Source organism: Anser anser (assembly GCF_964211835.1).
Source record: "Anser anser genome assembly, chromosome: 5".
Lineage (NCBI taxonomy): Eukaryota > Metazoa > Chordata > Aves > Anseriformes > Anatidae > Anser > Anser anser.
Window position 1 is genome coordinate 54,350,129 of NC_139725.1, and position 19,386 is coordinate 54,369,514.

The window sequence follows — 19,386 nt, forward strand, 5'->3', positions numbered from 1 at the left end:
CACGTAGGAGCTCTCCGAGCCTGAAGAACGAGGTTAGAAAGCACTGATCTGAGCACCTTCAGCATCTTAGAGCTGAACACTGCTGGACTTATTCTGACTTCCCTCCCCCTCTGTTACAGAGGCCTCGAGTCAGGATGGATTTCAGAAAGGATGTGGTGAGTGGATTGGGAGCAGGGGTTTGGGGGTGCTTGGGTTTTCTTCCCAGTTGTGTGCCAGCACTCTGGGGTGACTGGGCAGAACAGATTTCCTGTGTGAAAAACGGGGACAGCAAGGCTGCTAGAGAGAAATGCTCTGATCTCTACTGGTGAACGCTTCCCAAGGCTGAGACATTCTCCTTCAGAAAACAGCTTTTATTTAGGCATTTTTCTTCTGGATTGCCCCTCCTGGGCAAAGTCGCTTGCATATTCATGTCATACTTCTTTATAACGTGACTTCCAGCTAAGTCCACCTGTGGCAGGAGGTGAGGATATATAGGGTCTGGCACATTTGTTCAGATTTAACTACTTTTCCAGGAGAACGTTTAAAAGTACTTTCTCCAGATAAGACGTTTTCTATTGCTGTATGTCTTGGAAATGAATGTGCTACCTCAGGGCAAATACAGGATCTTCTCACTGCTTGTAACACGGTTGCTTTAAATCTTCTGCCTTTATTGAGAAAATGATCCTCCTTGGTGAGGATCCCATTAGTCTATCAGGGACGCTCTTAGTTAGAGAAGTAGATGAGTCATGGGAAGCCTTGTGTCTCTTAGTGCATGTTTGCAAACCTAATTTTAGTCATCCTACTGTGTTCTGCACTGCCAAAATTAGATAACATTGTTACTGCTATGCGAGTGTTTAAGTCAAAAAGATTCTCCAGATAAATATAACTTGGAAAACCAGTTCATTTAGCTGTATTCAGTCACAGATCACAAATACATTCGTAAAATTATTTTGACAGGTTCCTAAAATTGGTTTTCTAACACCATTCTCAGACCCATTGGCTTCAGCAGGCTTTGCATCGAGTCCTGAACTGCGTACATGTCTAAATGAGTGTCTGATATATCCTGCATGTCCTCCTGCTTAAAATGAATCGGTACTACTGCTTCTGTGCTCTGCCTGCAAACGTCCTCATGAGGCGCAGCAGCGGTTTAGATAAAGGTTTCTGGACTCGCCAGCAAATTGTCCTCGTTACTGTTAATTTTTTTACATTCATCTCTGCCTCTATTCTATCTGTGTTTCAGCCCCTCCTATTTACTAATGAATTTATCGCTTGTGTCCTTGTGAAGCTGGAGATCTCACCCTCTCTTTTTGCACAGCCTGCTGGTCTTGCTCTTTGGCTGAGTGGTTAGCCACCAGGAGCTCAGTGCTGGGTGAGGAGCTGGATTCAAATCAGGACACGGACCCCAGTTTAGCAAAGGATTTGAGCACATACTTCAGTTGAAAACATGAGCTTAAAAGCTCTGCGACCATCTTCATGACACATCTTCAATGCTTCATCAAGCTGAGTTTAGCTAACATTTAATACTACTCTTCTGATGAAGAGTTTGGTTTTCTCAGCTGTGGTCCTGCTCCATGAGTTGGATCTGATGAGGCAACCCCACAGACCAGCTGGTGGAGCTCACTGTAGTTATAAGGTTAGGTGGTAGATGCTGGGTAAGCACGCTTGCCCTGTCCAGGGGGTGGTGGCATTTTGTAGCTACTGTCAGAGCTGTGTTTGCCATAGTCCAGCCCCATGAGGGAAACACCCTGGAGATTTTGGTGTTGTGGTAGGTGAGAGAACAGGAGGAACAGAAAACAGAGGTGTCTGTGTAGTCAGAGACTGAAATGAGTATGGACTAGGACAGGAACAGGACCTGAGTCTTTATGTGAAACATCAGCTAAAGACATCCAAAAAGGGAGAAGGAAACTGATAGCTTTTGTGAATGGACTGTTAAATGCTGCCTCTGATGCCACGGCAAGCTTTCTGCAGTATTGGTTACTTCTGATTAGATTTGTGAGATGCACTAGATGACAACAGTCTATTTAAACATCTATTCATATTCTTGCTGTAATGTGTTTCAGAGTGGATTGTATTTGGTGTTGTGAAGACACACACACAGCCTCTGTGCTTGCTTTCTGAAACTCCTCACTTTTGCTGTTATTTCAATCAGCATTCCCACTCTGTGCCACGTGCTGTTGGTTTTGTCACCAATTTGCCAGCCATGGCACCAGGATCTCCTTGGCATTGCGTCCAAAAAAGGACCAGACTTGGAGTCTCTGGACGTGTGTTTTCCTCCAAATACGCTGGAGATATGAACTAAACTCACAAAATCTCCTTTTGCAAGGTGAGTCTTCTTGCCCCTTGCCTTTCCTCCCAAACACACCGTCTGCCCACCAGCACGACTTATCTCAAGGCAAGGCGTGCTGCATGGGGTGGGTGAGGTCGATAGCTCCAAGTAACAGCGAGTGAATGCAGTGGTTAAAAGAGAAGAAGCAAGACTGGGCTGTGTCCCTGGTGTGCAGCTTGCACGGGGAATGTGTGATTCATGCTTTGGACGCCCATTTCACACTTCCCCACAGCTGTGCTGCGTCTCGCATGCCTGCAGGGCTGTGTTGCAGGGCTCCTCGCAGCTTGGGATCCCTGGGCTGCAGCTGCTCTGCGAGCAGCCATCCAGCACGGCTGGACAGCGGGGTCGTGGAGACGGAGGGATGCTGGGGTGCACTCCAGGAGGAGACTTCTGCACTGGAAAACTGCCTAAAACACATAATTAAGCAACAGCTTACTGCCAGAAAGCATTGCCTCTTATCTCATGGTCAGGAGTGTGCGTGGGATCTCAGGCTCTGGGACAGCAAGGAGCTGAGAAAGGGAGGTTGAAATTGCTCCTTGGCCATCTTGATCCTTCAGGCGTCCCTCTCTCCTCCTGTGTTTCTCTCCTCCCGTGTTTTTTTCCCTTTCCTCCTGCTTCCAGCGCTGTGCTACGTGCCGAGGGAGGGAAACGCCTTTGCTTTCCTTGCACCTGTTGTCTGGGTAAACAGAGATTTGCTGCTGTTGACATCAGTCCACAAGCCCTGCGCTCTGTTAAGTCTCCTTTTAACCAAACAAAGCATATTTTCAGTGGTACGCAATGTTTGGCTGTGCTAGCAGAGAGCTCCAGCAGGTGTCTTCCAGGCCTTCAGGAATGAACCAGCAGTCCCCAAACGGAACATGGGTTGGATGTGGGTTGGATGCTTGGCTAATGGAAGTCGGCCAGCCTCCACTGGATTTCACCCAGGACAAATAAACTAAAAAAAAAACAAACAAAGCTTGTTTTCTTTCTAACAAGCACTGTCCCCTTCTTTGCTGTCTCTCAGCAACCTGTCCCATACCCTCCTGCTGCATCTTTCTCCATCCCGCTTCTCCTTCCCCACTGGCAATCCTACAGGCATGCCAGTCCCTTGGCTGGAGTAACTCAAGAGCAGTTTTGCCTTTTCACCGCTTAGATATTCCAGGAAGCAAAATCTGCTTTTGGTTTTGCAAAAGGCTGCTGAAAAACCTGCTGGAGGCTGGGGAACATCCATGGCACGTGTGAAATGCAGCTCAGTGCTGGGGCCAGCAAGTTGCGTGGGAGAGCGTTGGGATGGCGCAGCAGGAGGGAGAGATCCTGCGAAGCTGGGCTGCCTGTGAAGTTATGGAAAGCTTCAGCAGCACGAGTCTGGAGCAGCCCTTTTGCAGGTGTTGTTCCTGGGCTGTGTGCTCTGACTGGGCATTTACTGCTGGTGGTGAGACCAAAACTCCTCTACAAGTCCTAGAAGCACACGTTAGGGCTCTGCCAGGCGGTGGCCGTGGCCGTGGAGCTGAGCCCCCTTGCACATCCCGCAGGTAATCGCTGCCGGCCTTGTGAGCCAGCGGAGGAGGTGTGAGCAGGAGGGTGTTGTCCGTCTGCTGTCGGCAGAATTAGAAAATCAGAAGCAAAATGCTTCATTCTCAGGAATCTTTGGATTGGAGCAAGCAGCTGAAGACAGCTAAACGTCTTGAAACAAATGGAGAGGGTAATAGGGTTAACTGGGGATTCAGATTGATGCTAAATAGTGTTTGCAATTATTTATATTTATCCTGATGTCTGTTAGCGGGACTTTATTAATGGCATACTCAGCAGGCTTGGTTAAAATGAGGACTTTAAGCAAATAGCACTTTGATTTAAAAAGAGCTTTGAAATATGAAGCACAGTAGGAAGAACAGGTGTTGGAAGAACTGTAGGCCGAGAAAGCCATTATTAGATTATTTGCTGCCTTCAGTGGATCTGGAAGGAAAATTTCTGCCCCTTAGGCTTTCCAGAGATTTTCTGCTGGAGTCAGTACTGAAATGCAGGCAGCTTTTTGTACCGAGAGCATTTATATAAGGATGGGTGATGCAAATAGCTGATAGTTTACAGCTGCTCTGATCTACTATGGAGAAACCTCCTCGCTTGTAGTTACCCCAGTACGTTCCTCGTGGGCACCCCTGACCAGAGAAAACATGCACGTTGCCAAAATGTACTGCTTTTCCAGGGCCAGGACTTGGCAGAGTGAGGGTAGGGTAGGGGGACGGGGTTTCTGAATCAACAACAGGTCCCCTGAGGGAGGAACTTGCTTCTTCCTTAAGCTTGGCTCCTGGCTGGTGTTACAGCTCCGATCAAAACCTGTAAGCAACATCTTTTACCTTCAGGTCTGAAAATATAATTTCCGCAGCATGTCTACTGTCTTGTTATTTGTTTGGCAATAAAACCATGGTACTCCATCCGCACTTCATCGGTCAGGCTCCGTGACTTGCTTTCTGTCTTTGTGCTGCCTGACCACTCGAATGCCATTCGGAAAAGGTAGGAGATGCGAGAGATGCAGTTTCTTCTTGACGTCTTGCTACAGCTGCTGAAATAATTCTTCTCTCTTCACGTGTCAATACGTGTCCAGGCAGCTTCAGAGCTGGGAGAAGGGTTCTTTACCTGATACTTGGTTAGGAGCAGCAGCAGGTGGCAAATCATGACTGAAATGGGAAATCAGTGCTTTTGTAAATGTGAATTACGGAGCTGAATTTAGTGTATAGGTCTCATTCTGAAAGAAGGGAGAAAGCTTTTATCCAATGTGCTATTATTACAGCTAAGTCATATGGAAAATCACCTGGGCTGGGAATTTGGTAGAAGATGCCAGTCTATCAGAAGGATTTAGGGTTTGAATATTACCTTTGATAAACCACAAATATAGAAAAGGTAATATGTAAACTCAATTTATTAAAATTTTTTTTTAGGGTAAAAATCTTCGTCAGTGCGTGCTACAGCTCTTTGCTTGGCTGCATGAAAGTGTGCACTTGTTTTTGTTTGATATCTTTTAAAGAGAGTTGTCAAAATCTGCCTTCATGTAAGAACGCATTAGTCAGTGCTTCTGGCTAAAGGCAGTCTGTATTTAAGTGCTAAGCCACCGTTGCTTCTTTCTGCAGAAGTACAGAGAGGGTTGTATTCATTGCTGTTATCTCACCTGCATTGGTTGAATAATGTGAATTTAAAATTTGGAAACTAAATGGAGAAAGCAGAAAGTTTTTTTTTTTTTTTTCCTCCCTCCTCCTCCCCCTGCTGTTCTAATTATGAATAAAAATGTAATCAAGGAGACCTGCTACTTCTAAAGCTGAGGAGGAGACCAGGCTTAGTCTGTCGGCTCAGTGTGATGGCAGATGATATTTAATCTCTATTTTGTAATATTTTTAAAGTTAATTTTTAGATAGCAGTAAGGGAGTTATGTAAGCTTATTTTTGTATGCTCTGAATTGAAATTCAAATTTATATCGCTACGCAGTATGGCAAATCAAAACCAGAAAAAGAAAGATCTGCTAAATGCACACCACTGACTTTTGCCTAAGTTAATGTAAAAATTAAAGTTTCGAATAAAGGTGTGTTTAATCCGTGTAATTACTTACTGCGTTTAGATACCGAATAATGCATTCTCCTCATCACCTGAGACAGCACCAAGTTTCTTCTAACCAGTGAGAGTTTCCTTTGGGAAAACATCTTTTAAAAAAAAAAAAACTGAAATGCAAACCAAACTGGAAATAGATAGCACAGGAAACCCAGTATTAATTAATTTTCCTGATTGAAATCAGAATTAATATCAGTGATACAAATCAATGCGTGTGCTTACCGCTTTTGCAGGCGCACGGGGGGATAAGTGTGCGTGTGGCAGGGGCGAGGGAGGCTCAGCACCGCTGCCAGGACGCCTCCTGCCAGGGAAGAGAGGTGGCCAGGACATGGGTCTGCGGTGCAGACCCCAGGCAGCTTCCACAGGCGTTGAGAAATCGCACTCCCAAGCCCCCCTATGAAACTAGCCCTCGCTTTTATTAGAAAAGCGCTTTTCAAGCATCCCCGCTTGGAAGGCAGCACTTCGTGTTTGTAGTTTAATTCGAACAAAATGTTGGTTATAGCCCCAAATGATGGTTTTGATTGGGTTGATCCAAAATAGCTCAGTCTCTTGGTGTTGCTGTTCAGCAAGAGAAATAAATTACTATTATGTGTTGATTTCTCCTTCCAGTTGTTTATTGTAGTGCAGTGGTTTGTTCTGCTTTCAAGTGTCATTAATCCCTACGAAATAAATCAGGGTTCCTGAATGAGCTTTTATTTGTCAGATTTGACTGGGGTTTAATCCTCAGCATTGTTAAAAAATGCTTTGCTTTTTTATGGAGGTGGATTGTTAGGACATACAGTGTGCAGATGGTGGAAATTTGTACTCTGAATGACTCGGGGACTGTAGTCATCTCCTGTTATTATTGGTATTTCTCTCTCCCCTTCTTCTGCCACATGACTAGGGCTTGGGGTGAGGTTTCATATAAACATTGTGGTGTGTTTGAAAAGGGTCTGCAGAGGAAGAAACGGTTATGATCTGCGTCTGAGCTTTGGTAGTCTAGATTTCCTGGTCCTGATTCTGGCTTCTAACCAGGGGAGTTATTTCACCTCGGGCTGTCTCCCGCATCCCAACCAGTCCTTAAGGCAAAGGCTGTCACTGCTGTGTGCTTGTACATCTAGAAAAATGGGTTCTCCAAGCACTTCTGTTCTGTGAATGCCACCTACAAATGAGGTACTGAAATGTTACTGAAAACGTCGTTTTAATGAGGATTGGAGTGGGTGCTGCTTAGAGGTCTGCACCGAGGTGTCGCCAGCTGGCAGTACCTGCGCGCGGCGTCCAGCGGTGGAGCCTGATGTCTCCGTGCGATGGAAAGTTTGGGCTCTGCGTGCAGGAAGACTTCCTTCAGAGCTGGTGGTGTGACAGGAGAGGCTCATTAAAGCAAAAACAAAGCAGAGCAAAAAAACCCAACCCAGCTATCAGTTAGATAAACGTACTGAGAAGTACCACAAACCGCAGGAGCTTCCTCCCATGCCTCTTTGACCTGCTCTTCCCAAGCAAAGACTGCAGCACCTCAGCCAAGAGGCAAATCATTAACAGCACTCCCGTACCGTGTCCCCGAGAGGTGTCACCAGTCGTGTTGGATGGATGGGGATGATTTGTGTGCACATCTGGGAGAGGGGAAAGATCCTCCTCTCTGTTCCCTTCCCTCTTTCTGGAAGATACTCTGGGAGTGTCATAGGGATGGTCCCAAGATAATTTAAACAAAATTGAAAAAATGAGGCTGTGTAGGCCAGAAGTCTTTTGTTCTTACTATACTCAGATCCAAAGGAAAAGCTCCAGAAGATCCTCAGGCACCTAGAAAGGCTTCACGTCTAGAAAGAGACGGCTGGCAGTAGAGCCCCTGCTCCGTTGGGAACGTGGTTGGTGCACTCTGCGGCAGTGTTTGGGGTAAACCCGCACACAGAGTGGCAGAGAAGTCCTCAGAGAAAGGCCCTGATGTGTAGAAAGGCTAAGATTGCTTGGGGGGAGAACTGTCTTTTGTAGCCTCAGGTAAAATTTTACTTCCTTCTCTGTAGGGAGGGTTCATAACCTCTTACAATAACAAGAGATTTTTATCAGTTTAGGGTTAGTCTACGCACCTCGCAACAATGCCGTGCTGTTAAGTTTCTCTTTCTCAGCCTTTTATTTCTCACTTTCATATCTAAAAATTTTATTTAAACTGATGGAAACTGTCAATATCCCTTGGCTTAGGGAAGAGGGGAAGGCCTTTGTCTGTAACGTGAGTGGGGTGCAGGTTGGGACGCTGGCTTTGGTGTGGGTGTGTGGTGTTGCTGTGAAATGAATGTCTGAAATGGGCAAGGGGATCTCTGAGGAGAAGAGGTGGGTGTGGAAAAGGCATGGATGGGGGCATCGTGGGAGATCCTCAGAGATGCCCCTGATGCAGAAGGGATGTCTGTTGCTGGAGAGAGTTAGCCATCAGATTTAGAGGATGGTTGTTCGCACTTGAGATCACCATGATGTATCAAAAGTACACACCTGCTTCATCCTGTCCTGAAATTCACCCTTCAGTCTGACAAAATGAAACCAGAACTATGACTCAAATAAGAAAAAAAGTGGGTGTGAGGGCAGGTGGGGAGCCAGATCTCACTGTCCCTGGTCTCCCCCTCCTCTTACGAGTTTGCTAGCAAACCCAGGAGGGCAGGACTGCTGCTGCCTACGAGGCACCGTGCCAGCCCGGCCTGCCTGCAGTGCTGGGGTGGATAGAGAGGCAGAGGGCAAGTAGGTCCTGCACTCGTGGGCTGAGGTTGTCACGGGGAAAGGGTACAAAGTGCTGTAACATAGTGAATCAAGATGTAGTCTGAGCCAAATACTGGGACCTTTTATGCTCTCTGTGTTTGTTTCTCCCACCTACCCACCACCGTCGTTCTCTTAAGAAGAGGAAAAAGCAATTCAAGTTTTAATTTGTATATGTTCAGGTGGGATGATCCAGTTATGCTCCAGTCATGTATCTACGAAGTAACAATAAAATTGTCATCTAGCTGTTGCATTTTTCAAAATATGTTGAACGTTTTGTTATAGTCTCTACTGTGCCTAAAACAACACTTCTTATAAAAGAAATAAAAACACAGCACAACCTCTAGGAAATGTAAATGATGTGCTATGAATAGACAAATAATTCCTAAGCACGACTATGTGCTGAATAGCCTTTGTACCTTAGCAAGCTGCCAAATCTGCAGTGAAATCTGGTGGCTGAGTCACAGAGTCCTTTAGGTTGGAAAAGGCCTCCTAGATCATCTAGTCCAAGTGTCAACCTAGCACTGCCAAGTCTGCCACTAAACCATATCCCTTAGCACCACATCTGCACATCTTCTGAATGCCTCCAGGGATGGTGACTCAACTACTGCCCTGGGCAGCCTCTTCCAGTGCCTCACAACCCTTTCAGTGAAGAAATTCTTACTGATATCCAACCTGAACCTCCCCTGGTGCCGCAAGAGGCCACTTCTCCTTGTCCTATTGCTTGCTGCTTGGGAGAGGAGACCAATACCCTGCTACAACCTCCTTTAAAGTAGTTGAAGACAGCAGTAAGGTCTCCCCTGAGCCTCCTTTCTCTAGGCTAAGAAAAATTAGATATTTGGGGTTTGACAATACACCTGGCTCTAGACATGGAAAGCAAGATCTTCCAGCCCTGTTTGTGGGAGTGGATGAAGAGATTGTTACGCTGGAAGGGATTCAGTCACAGCGTCTCAATGAAATTGGAGGGCAGATTTTCACTACAGAGTAATGCTCATGAAAAGCCTTCTGTAATCCCTTCATATTCCTCTTTAAAAGCAAAGCTGCCTTTCTGTTTCAGAACAAGTTGTTGAAAGTAGAACATGACACAACTGCTGGGCTTGGTGGAAAAGACAAAATGAATTTTTATAATGGAAGGAACACTGTGGTAGTTTCTACCAACACTGAGACAAAAGAACACAGACATAACTCTGTCTCTCTGGCTTCTGAGTGTGTGGGTCTTTTTTTCCATGTTTGTTTCTAATTTAAAAATCGCAGGTGTCCTGTAGGTAATTAAAGGATGAAAGTATCTAAAAAAAAGTAACTCATGTTCTAATAGGGACATCTGTGTAAATCGTGGTGTATCATAGGTGCTGCTTTCTATCATTTTGTATGTCATCAGAGCTGTTTCAGAACTGTAGCTCTATCAACCACAGTGGATATTTTAAAAAAATGTTTCCATATTATAACACCGATCTGTTACTGACTCAGAGGAGGAGAATTGTAGGGCCAGCTTTCAAACTGATGCTCACTCTATCTGCTTCAGTGAAATCACTCTGCTAGTCTCCACCTAGTCTGACCTGGGGTTATCTTTGTGAATTATGCATCAGAAGAACATTACTAGCATTTGAGAATTACGCTCTAAAATCAATATTCTGTTTTTTCTTAAACTCAAATTTAGTGGGATACTCCCAACATTTCTTTCCTTTGAAAATGTTAGTAGCTCTTAATTGTCAAGGAAATGCATCTGATTTTTTTTTCTCCCCTGGAAACATAGTTTCTTATCTCTTGTGGCCCACTTAATTTCTGTTCTTAGTGCAGTGACATTCCTGAGGTTACACCCAAGATGAATTTATCTCTGTGTATGCTAAGTTATTTATCCATGGAAATACAGGGGGAGTCAAAATCTGGCTGCTGCTGCGGCTGTGCACGTGCTAGAAAATCTGCTGGCAGCAAGGGCAGCACATGGTGAGAAGTTAGTTGCCCTGATTCTGTCTTTCCCAGAAAGTCAGGGAGATGGAGCCAGCCCCGAATCCCCTGAGCTGGCAGCGCTGACCGTGAGGCACGTTTGCAGCACGCAGCGCCCCTCGTAACGCCAGCCCCTCACCCACCTGGTTTTATGCACAGTATTTCAGTGGAAATGCAACTCTTCTAAATACACCTTTGCTGCTACACTAAATGCCATTTTTGCCATAATTTTTCTCCCTTTATGTAGCCCGATGTTGTACAAACCAACCACGCCGATGCCGTGACGAGGCAAGCAGAGAACCGCTCCGCGTAGCTATAGGAACAGAAACGTGCGTGAGTGCCCCTGACACCCGTCTGCTAACTTGAGAGCTGCTCAAGGGGCACATCTTCACCCAGTGAGCTGATGAAAATTGCCTTCCTCTTTCTCTGCTTCCCTCAGCACTTGCTCGCTGTGGATTTTTTATATTTCTTCCTCTAGCAATGGTCTGCAACCTTGAATTGTGCTAATAACACGCGTCAGATTGATGGGCATGCCGCGCGGGGTGGGTAGCAGGGGTGCCGTAGTGCAGCCAGCATCCTCCTCGTGGAGATTACAGCCATCAATTTCCATCTGCTGTGAGCATCTACGACATGATTCCTGGGTACGGGAACATCAGTCGGTTCCCAAGGCTGCGCAGATTTCCATTTGGCAACCATCCCTCCACGCCCAGCGTCAGTGCAATAAGGGCATCAGCAGCAGGTAATCTGATTCAGCTCTGTAACAGGAGGGCCTGAAATTACATATTTTCCTCTACCACGTTACATCGGTACCCACATCTGTACCTCTTGAGACTTTACGGATACCTTATAGTTTTCGGTCCAACAACACAGTCTTGTCTTCTGTTGGCTAATCAGAAGTGTTATTATTCAGTATTTTCTTTATTCTTTAGGAAAAAAAAAAGTTTCAAACCTTAATGAAACTTGGCGTGAGCCAAGCCTGGAATTTCAGGAGGACAACGCAAGGAGCTGATGATCCCTTCGCAGAGCAGTAGTCTCACGACCTCTGCAGCTGTGAAGCAACATCTCTTCTTGGCACAGCAAGCTCAGCAGCACGTACAAAATTTACTGCTGGTCTTGGAGGCCTCCTGAAAACCTGGCCTATGCCTTGTTCTCACCCTTCCACTCCCTGCTGCCACCCTGCACCCTTGTCTGGTGGCACCAGTCCCTTCCGCACAGTCCCACGTGCTGGTGGCTCTGCTCCGGCAGGTGACAGTCCTGGCCCAGCCCTGCTAGTGGCTGTGGGGGTGTTATTGTTCACAGGGAAGGGGGAGCCCCTGGATGAAGCAGCTGGGGCTGTGGAGTTGAGGCTGATACCCCACAGGCTGCAAACCCATCCGTGGGGCAGCAGTAACCCGGCAGCGTGGAGGTGAACCTTGCAAGGCCTCTGCGAGCACTCGTTCCCAGGATGTTTCTAAACAGCCTCGGTGCTTACTCCAGAAACCACGACTGTAGCACTTGGAAGAAGAAGAAAGGCTTAATGAAACCAAATGTGTTTGTTAACAGTAATTCGCAGCAGGCCCCGTGGCTGAGAGTGCCAGCTGCAGTGGTCTTCAACGCCTGCATTCAGCCACGCTAAAAGCAGCAGCAGCATTGGCTCTGGAGGAGCCTCCTGCTCCCTCCTATTGTCTGGAGAAATAAATCGCTTATAGTAGTGCCTGGAAACCACGTGCCAGTCGCATGATTAGCAAATGAAGAGGAGAGGGAGTACAAATGCATACAATGAATTTACAAAACGCTCTCACTCGGATAGTGAAGTCATTTGGGGCTCCTGTCAATAAAGGGCTGGCTCCTCCCTGTTCCCTTCCAGGTGGAGGTTTGTCCCTGCAGGGACTGAGCAAAGCACCATCACATCAGATGCTGACTTACACCACTTGGCTTGTGCAAGTGCCAGCAGCAATACTGGGAAATAGCATTCATTTTGTTTTACCTGATACGTTCTGGTTCCACCGGGGTTGCAAGTGTTCTAGGACAAATACAGCTTGTTTCTTTGGTAGCTCTGAGCCTGCCGTGACACAGCTGCCTTCCTGCTGGCGCTGTGTGTGACAGAAAGGCAGAGGCATCCTCTGTGCTACGGCAGATCTGACTGGTGAAGTGTGCGTGATGAGTTTTGGATTTTGAATGCCATTGTAATGTGGTCTAAATCAGAATCATTTAGGTTGGAGAAGACCTTCAAGATCACCAAGGCCATCCATCAAGCTGACCTGCTGAGTCCCATCGCTAAACCATGTCCCCACATCCACAAGTCTCCTAAATACCTCTGGGCGTGGGGACTCCACCCTTCCCTGGGCAGCCTCTTCCAGTGCTTGGCCACCCTCTTCCTAACATCCAAACAGAATATTCTTCCTCATAGCCAATCTAAACCTCCCCTGCTGCAACTTGAGACTGCTGGTTTTGTAAACCAAAGGGCAAGGATGAGGTGTTTTCACTTAAATGTCCTCGCTGAAGCGTGTGTGATGGCGTTACATGGGCCAACTCTGTCCTCTCCCAGGGTGCTCCTTGGAAATACTCAGGGAATGAGTTTACACCATCCTTAGTTTCTGTATTACAGTGTTCACTTGCAACCTTCTTCAAAAATCTTCTCTCTGTTGAAGCAAAACCCATTGTTGCTTTCGGCCCCTTCTCCAAAGACATGTCCTCAGTGCACCAGCAGACCTTTCTCTGCAAGCAGGAGATGAGTGGCTCCTAGGACAGCAGTGGGAGCTTTGCCTTTCTGGATTTGTCCTTTTTGGGTAGTTTCTTATGCAGGCCAGTAGCTGCCCTTTAATCCTGATGTAGCTACGTGGCTTAGCTCCCTCTCTCATGCAGTACTAACTGCAAACCATCCGCTGTGGCCCTGGTCTCATTGCTCCACGTGTATTTCTACCTTTTCCTCTAATGTTCGTGGGAACTGCCTGTTGTGCCCCAGTTTATGCTCAAATGCTAATTTTTGGAGCAGAGAATTGTAGGGGATGGAAGGGTATGTCCTTGCAAAGTGCCAATGGAAATGAGAAAAAAACCTCCTATAAGATCAATGGATTTCTGTCAGTGTAAAACAAATTTGAATCGCCATCCTTCCTTTGCAGTCCTCCGTCTTTTTCCCCAAGGTATTTTAAACAGCAGAACTGCTGCTGGAAAGCTCTGTCCTGGCGTGGAAATGGCTTTTTGTGGCTGCTTACAGTTACTCTGGAGATCGATAGGGTATCGCAGCACTTGGGCAGCAGAGTGAATGACACGGACTTAACTTTCCCTCCCTGCACGGATGTATTGTACCATGGCCCTGTTTCTTCCTTATACCTGAGTGTAATTTCAGGCTTGATGTTTCATAGAATCAAGAAGTATTACTTGATCATTAACTAACAAGATACAGATTTTAGAGTACTGAACCAACCCAAACCCTTCCGTCTGCTTGGAGGGGTGTCTCCTGAGTGACACTACACTTGCAGGCTCACAGATCCCTTCACCATAACGTGTTTTAAGATTATCTCATTACCCTTCATATACATCTATCTGTGTGCTGTTTGGAGCTCCATATGGGTGGCAGATGAGCTTCACGTGCCTCCCCTCAGCAGTCTTCTCAGAGCAGTGCCGGCAAAGTGAGAAGCCATACAAAGGAAAGTGCTACAGTCTGAAAAAACGGGGAAACAGATTAAAACCATCAGCAAAGGAACAGGAGGTGTTTGCTGCTATGGGTAAGCGAAATAGACAGCACCGTGGTTTTGCATATTATCATATTCTCTAATTCAGCTTAATGATTCAATTACCCACTCGCAGAAATTAATTACAAACCAGGCTCGGGAAGTGCCTGGGATGGGTTGTGTCGAGCAGCCTGTGGTGGGATGTGATGAGTGGGGTTGAGCATCCTCCGGCGCTGGGCTTGCAGGGTTTCTTTCCTCGGGATGCCAGGGGTGGGAATGGAGAGCCTGGGTCTTGGACCGCAGTATGGCACCCTGTCACTGCTGTCCTTAACCTTCTGCTTTGCCTTGGGTAAAAGCGGGCTTGAGAACATCCCTTGGTGGGGAACAAATCTGAGAGGGGCCTGGAGCTAATTGAGGCAGAGCGTTAAGGGCTCTCAGTCGTTGTAGGGTACTTTGGAGCAGAGAAGAGAGGATTTACTGCAGGGATTTTGATCTGTAAAACGTGAAGTGCCTGTCTGTAGCAATGGTGCAGTTCATCACGTCGTGGGAATATGATGGAACGGCTCAGAGTAAAATTAAAACTCACTTCGTGTGTTTATAAATGAGACGAGGTATCTGTTTTCATGCTTAGGTGAACTTGACACGTACAAATGTATGAACCACGGTCTCTGGTGATTATTATTTTTTTAATAATAAATGAAAAACCCAGAGAGAATATAAACTGCTTGCATTTCTTCATGGCAAAACTAGATTACATACAGTCTGGAAGGAAATACCATGCCCGGCAGAATAAAAGTGAAAAATTGTCTGTTAATCTTTCAGCATTAGCACTGACTGAGGTTGGCTTTTTAATTTTTTTTATTTTTCTGATTTGAGGTTTATTTCTTGTTATCAGTAAGAGGAGCTAAGCATTGCATTGATCATTTGAATATTTCGAGGCTGTATCGTGCACCGCCACGAGTGCTGTGATCTTTAGAGGCACTGACAGCTTTCCCTCTGGCTGTTAGCATGTCTGCTTTGTGCAACACAAATGTCAGCATCGCTGCCCCTCTAATTAGAGCACTGGGTCAAACAGCCGCTTTGTCTGTAGAGGAACCTGGGCCATTAGCCGTGTGAAGTAGTAGTCCTTTTGTTAACTTGATTTATTTGTTCAAGTTTGTTTTATCCTCTGACAGCCTACAAATACTGATTTTCAGAGTGGGATATTTTTGCCAGCTGCGCAAAGGGAAATACAAATACAGCCCGTTCAGCCCTCTGCCTGTGCTGCAAACACAAACCTCCCCCAAATGTATGTTCCCAGACACAGTTCACATGATAATAGTGTTGTAAGCTGTAGAAGCTTATGAAGGTAGAGAAATGTAGCGCTGTCCCTTAGAGCCATTTTCTGTTAGCTGATGCAAGATGGAATTGCCATCATCTTCCTCATTTGTGTACTCTACTGAAGGCACCAGTTTGGTTTTGCCTTTTCTGATTTGTTTTTAAGTAGAATTTAGCATAATTTCCATAATGCTAAATCTTCCATTTAAGACCAAGAAACCAGTGGTGCCCGTCTTGAATGTCTGAAAGATGTGATTGCTATTTACAGTTCATCCCGTTTGTTTTTCTGACAATGTCTTTGATTGCCTCTCTCAGTTCCCTACACATCTTGCTAACTGCAGTTGCCTGTGCCATTATGGAAATAGACCGAAAGTTATTTTAACTAGACATTGGTGTTAGCATGTGAGTGTTTTTGATTTCTGTCATTTTGGGTTTTGGTTGGTAAGTAGTTGGTGAGTCTTCGGTGGAAATTCTCCGATTTCAGAGCTGCGGGGTTTTTCCTCAGGGTGAGTAATAGTCAAGTGAGCTAACCCAGGCAGGAGCTACTGGGTGCTCTTTAACCTCACTAGCTGTTCCCATGGAAGGAGAGGGCCAGCAGTCAACAGGGGGTCCCAACCATGTTTCTTCTGAAAAGAAAAGCACGTTGGGGAACAGGGCCTGGGACAGACTGACAGTGCATGGCTTGGGTCTGGGTTCTGTGTTTTTTGCTCTCGTTAGTCTTTCGCATAATGAGAAAGCCTTTGGCTTCCTTTGGCTTCCTTTCTCTTGTCCTTTTTCCCCTTCCCTACAATAACATGTGCCGCCACATAGGTCAGGGTGGGTGCAGGTAGCTTCTTGCAGATGATACGCTCGTTCACCTGTACCCTGCAGCAAACCTGAAGCACGTGGAGAGCACAAAGGCTAATAATTTGTCATCCCTCCTTTAACCTGTCCTGGGCCATGTGCTTTGTCTCTCCCAGGGTTATCTGGGAAGGGAATCCAGATCCTGAACACCCCAGCAAGATGCTGAAAGATGTTCTTTTTTATTTTTTTATTTTTTATTTTTTTTTTACTAGTGGGGAAAAGCTCCTCACAGTTTACATGTGCTGGCCCTGGGGAGCTGAAGGTCCTGCAGAGGGGAAGTTTCCCATTTGTTGGAGGAGCTATGCTTTACTGCCATGTTTGGATTTGTTGTTTTTTTTTTAATGTTTGCTCGGTGACTGTCATTCTACAGAAAATTAAAGCTGTTTATTCCCCCATACAGAAGCTGCATTTGCAGATTTATGCTGCCCTTCTCTGAAGAGACAGCGCTGCTTCTGCCAAATTAGCTGCAGCTGATCTGTGACCTGCAGGCTGCTCTTCGGTAGGCTGGCATTAAACCATGCGACACACTTCCAGCATAAACGTTGCTCCTATGCAGAAGTTCAGACTTATGAGAATATCAAGTGCCAAGTCTCCCTTGGATTTTTTTTAGAAATCCCAGTCTTGCCGCTAAAAAAATGGAACAACAACTGAATTGGGCTTAATTTATGTTTCAGGTCTATCTATTGATGCCTATTTCACTTCCTATTGAATATAAGTGGAAGAACTAAGGTTTATTATTTCATTATTTTTTCACAATAAGAATATCCTTTCATGTGCACACAAATACAGTAAATGAAAGGAATAAAATAATTTTTGGCTGTTGTGTGTAAGGCTTACATGAAGGACATACCTTACATGAAGGATGTGCAAGAGTATAGCCAGTTTCTTAGTTTGCATAAATATTTTTGTTCATATTGTCTTGGTTACAAGGAAAGCCCATGGGCTGCTTTGGCTCTTGATCAAGTGATGCTCCTTGTGCCCAGCTGAGTTGGCCGGTACGTTTAGGATTGAGCCGGGGAGCTGCACTGTTCCGAGAACATCAGTCTCTGCAGCTCACACTGAAGTTAGCAGTGCTGCCCGGTGGGCTGGACCATGGTTATTTGCTGGTGCCCCTCACGGCAGCCTCTGCTTGCAGCGCAGGCTCTCCCAGTGCTCCACGCAGTGCATCTCAGGGCACACCTCGCTGCACAGCGTTACCTTCGTTATAATGAGCTGGGTGCTCGTTAGAGCGTCACGGTTATAAACAGCCACAGTTTTGCTTGAGGAACACTGATACTTGTCTGGTACCTGGAAACTAGCCTTACCTCAAGCCACGTTATGTCAAAATATAAGTGATGGTGCTTATTTGTGACATCTGAAGGGGATGATATAATTGTGAATGTTTATTAATATATAGATGAAGAAAATGAAGGAAAATCTAGATCTACAATCTTCCCCTCATATTCCTACTGCTCAGACATCCCCGTTTGCTTGGCTCTCTGGTGTCATGGCCCATACGGGGGGACTCCCCCAAGGTCCCACGTGCTGTGTGTGTGCACGTACCGCTGCGTGAGCCTTATTTTGCTGTTGTCAGAGGGGTTTCTATGAAACACTTCCGTGCCTTGAGAAGCCGAAGTCAGAGCTGGGCAGCAGTGAGCCTGACAGTGTGCAGCGGTGTGGATGAGGATCAGCGGTACCTGCCTCAGATGTACCACAGACCAGGAGGGGGCTACAGAGAAGCCAAGACATAGAAAACATCATGTATCAGCAGGCTTTATTCTTGTTTTCATTTTTAAAATGGTGTGAATGTAGTCTAAGTGGCAGTGAAAGCGAGAGACGGAGCAATGAGGCACATGGCACACCAGTCAATAGCTGTTGGTTTTTTTCTGTTTTCCTTTCATTGTGAGGGAGCAAGGAGGAGTTGTTTAAATGCCCATGAAACCAACTTTTCTTTCTCTGTCTTTGTAATAATATTCCTGGAATGTGTTCTTTGGTCACTAAGTGACGAGCAGCGCTGTGCAGGTGACAGGAGAGCAGAAGGCACTGAAGGCAGTAGAGGTGGCACAGTGGCATTCGGAAATTCCCTGTAGTCCTGAGGAGCCAAACGCCTCCATCCAGAAAAGGCACGGGGCAGGGATGGGAAACAAGAAAACAATAAAGAGTCCACGAGCTGTGTAACACCAGGCTGGAAGCTGGAAACCGTTCCCTGCCCAGGCTGCAAAATCCTCAGTGAGCAGGGGAGTTTTGTTTTCACTCATCACGTATTTCACAGGAGCGCTCCCCAAATCCACGGTCTGATGTCCAGCTGTGGTTGCATTATTAAGTAAATAAGGACCATTGTCTGGGTGTTGGAGGCCAGTCATCCCGAGCAGAAAGAGATGAGACAGGCAAGAAAAGCAGAAATATTGCAGAGAAAAGGCTCATGGCAAGAATGCAGACAGCACTTAGAGAAAGGGTTCTTTGAAACTAATGCTCCCTAACCCAGATCCTCCGCCTGTCACAGGCACGCAGGCTGGATCTGAAAGGGGTCCTGGAGGTCAGTGTTTTATCCATTAAGCTGTAACTGCCTAACCTGAACACGCAGCCCAGGAGACGACTCAGGGCCCCACCTGATCTGCATGCTGTGTGCACTCGGGGGAGCTGGTTTCAGCCGAGCAAACAGCGCCGTGACGCTGCCCAGCTGGGCACGCACCGACTGGGAGGTCACTGAGAGACCCTGCTGCGAGATCACCGCGGCTCCTGCCGGGGTCTGCGCTCGGGGAGCTTCGGAAGTCTTTTTTTTTCACTTAACAAATTAATCATAATAGAGCTTTGGGTGCTGATTTCCCCATCCCTCTTGGGGTTGGGATGATGACTGCGGCACCTCGACGAGGAATGTGCCTTTTGATCCCACCCGTGGCTGGTAGCAGAGAGGCTGGGCTGCCTTCCCGACCTCTGCCACGGGGAAGCCGTGGTGCAGGCGGCACCTCGCTGCAGCCCAGGGACCCCCGGCCACCTCCTCTGAGCCCTCCTGAAGGTGTTACCTGGGGAGGTGGTGGGGCTTTGGGGATCAGTCGT

At 46.5% G+C, this 19,386-nt stretch overlaps 1 protein-coding gene across 7 annotated transcripts in view; it reads left to right on the forward strand.

Moving 5' to 3' along the window:
* The window catches only part of EVL (Enah/Vasp-like), a 146,541-nt gene that overhangs the window by 40,198 nt on the left and 86,957 nt on the right, over window positions 1-19,386 (forward strand). The window contains exon 1 of one of the 7 annotated variants that reach the window (XM_083836554.1): window positions 132-155. The exons of the other annotated variants lie outside the window; for them this stretch is intronic. Coding sequence (XP_083692680.1) covers window positions 151-155 — 5 coding nt within the window. The 5' untranslated portion in view covers window positions 132-150. Of the gene's footprint in view, window positions 1-131; window positions 156-19,386 lie in introns of those variants that run through there. 7 annotated transcript variants of the gene reach the window in all.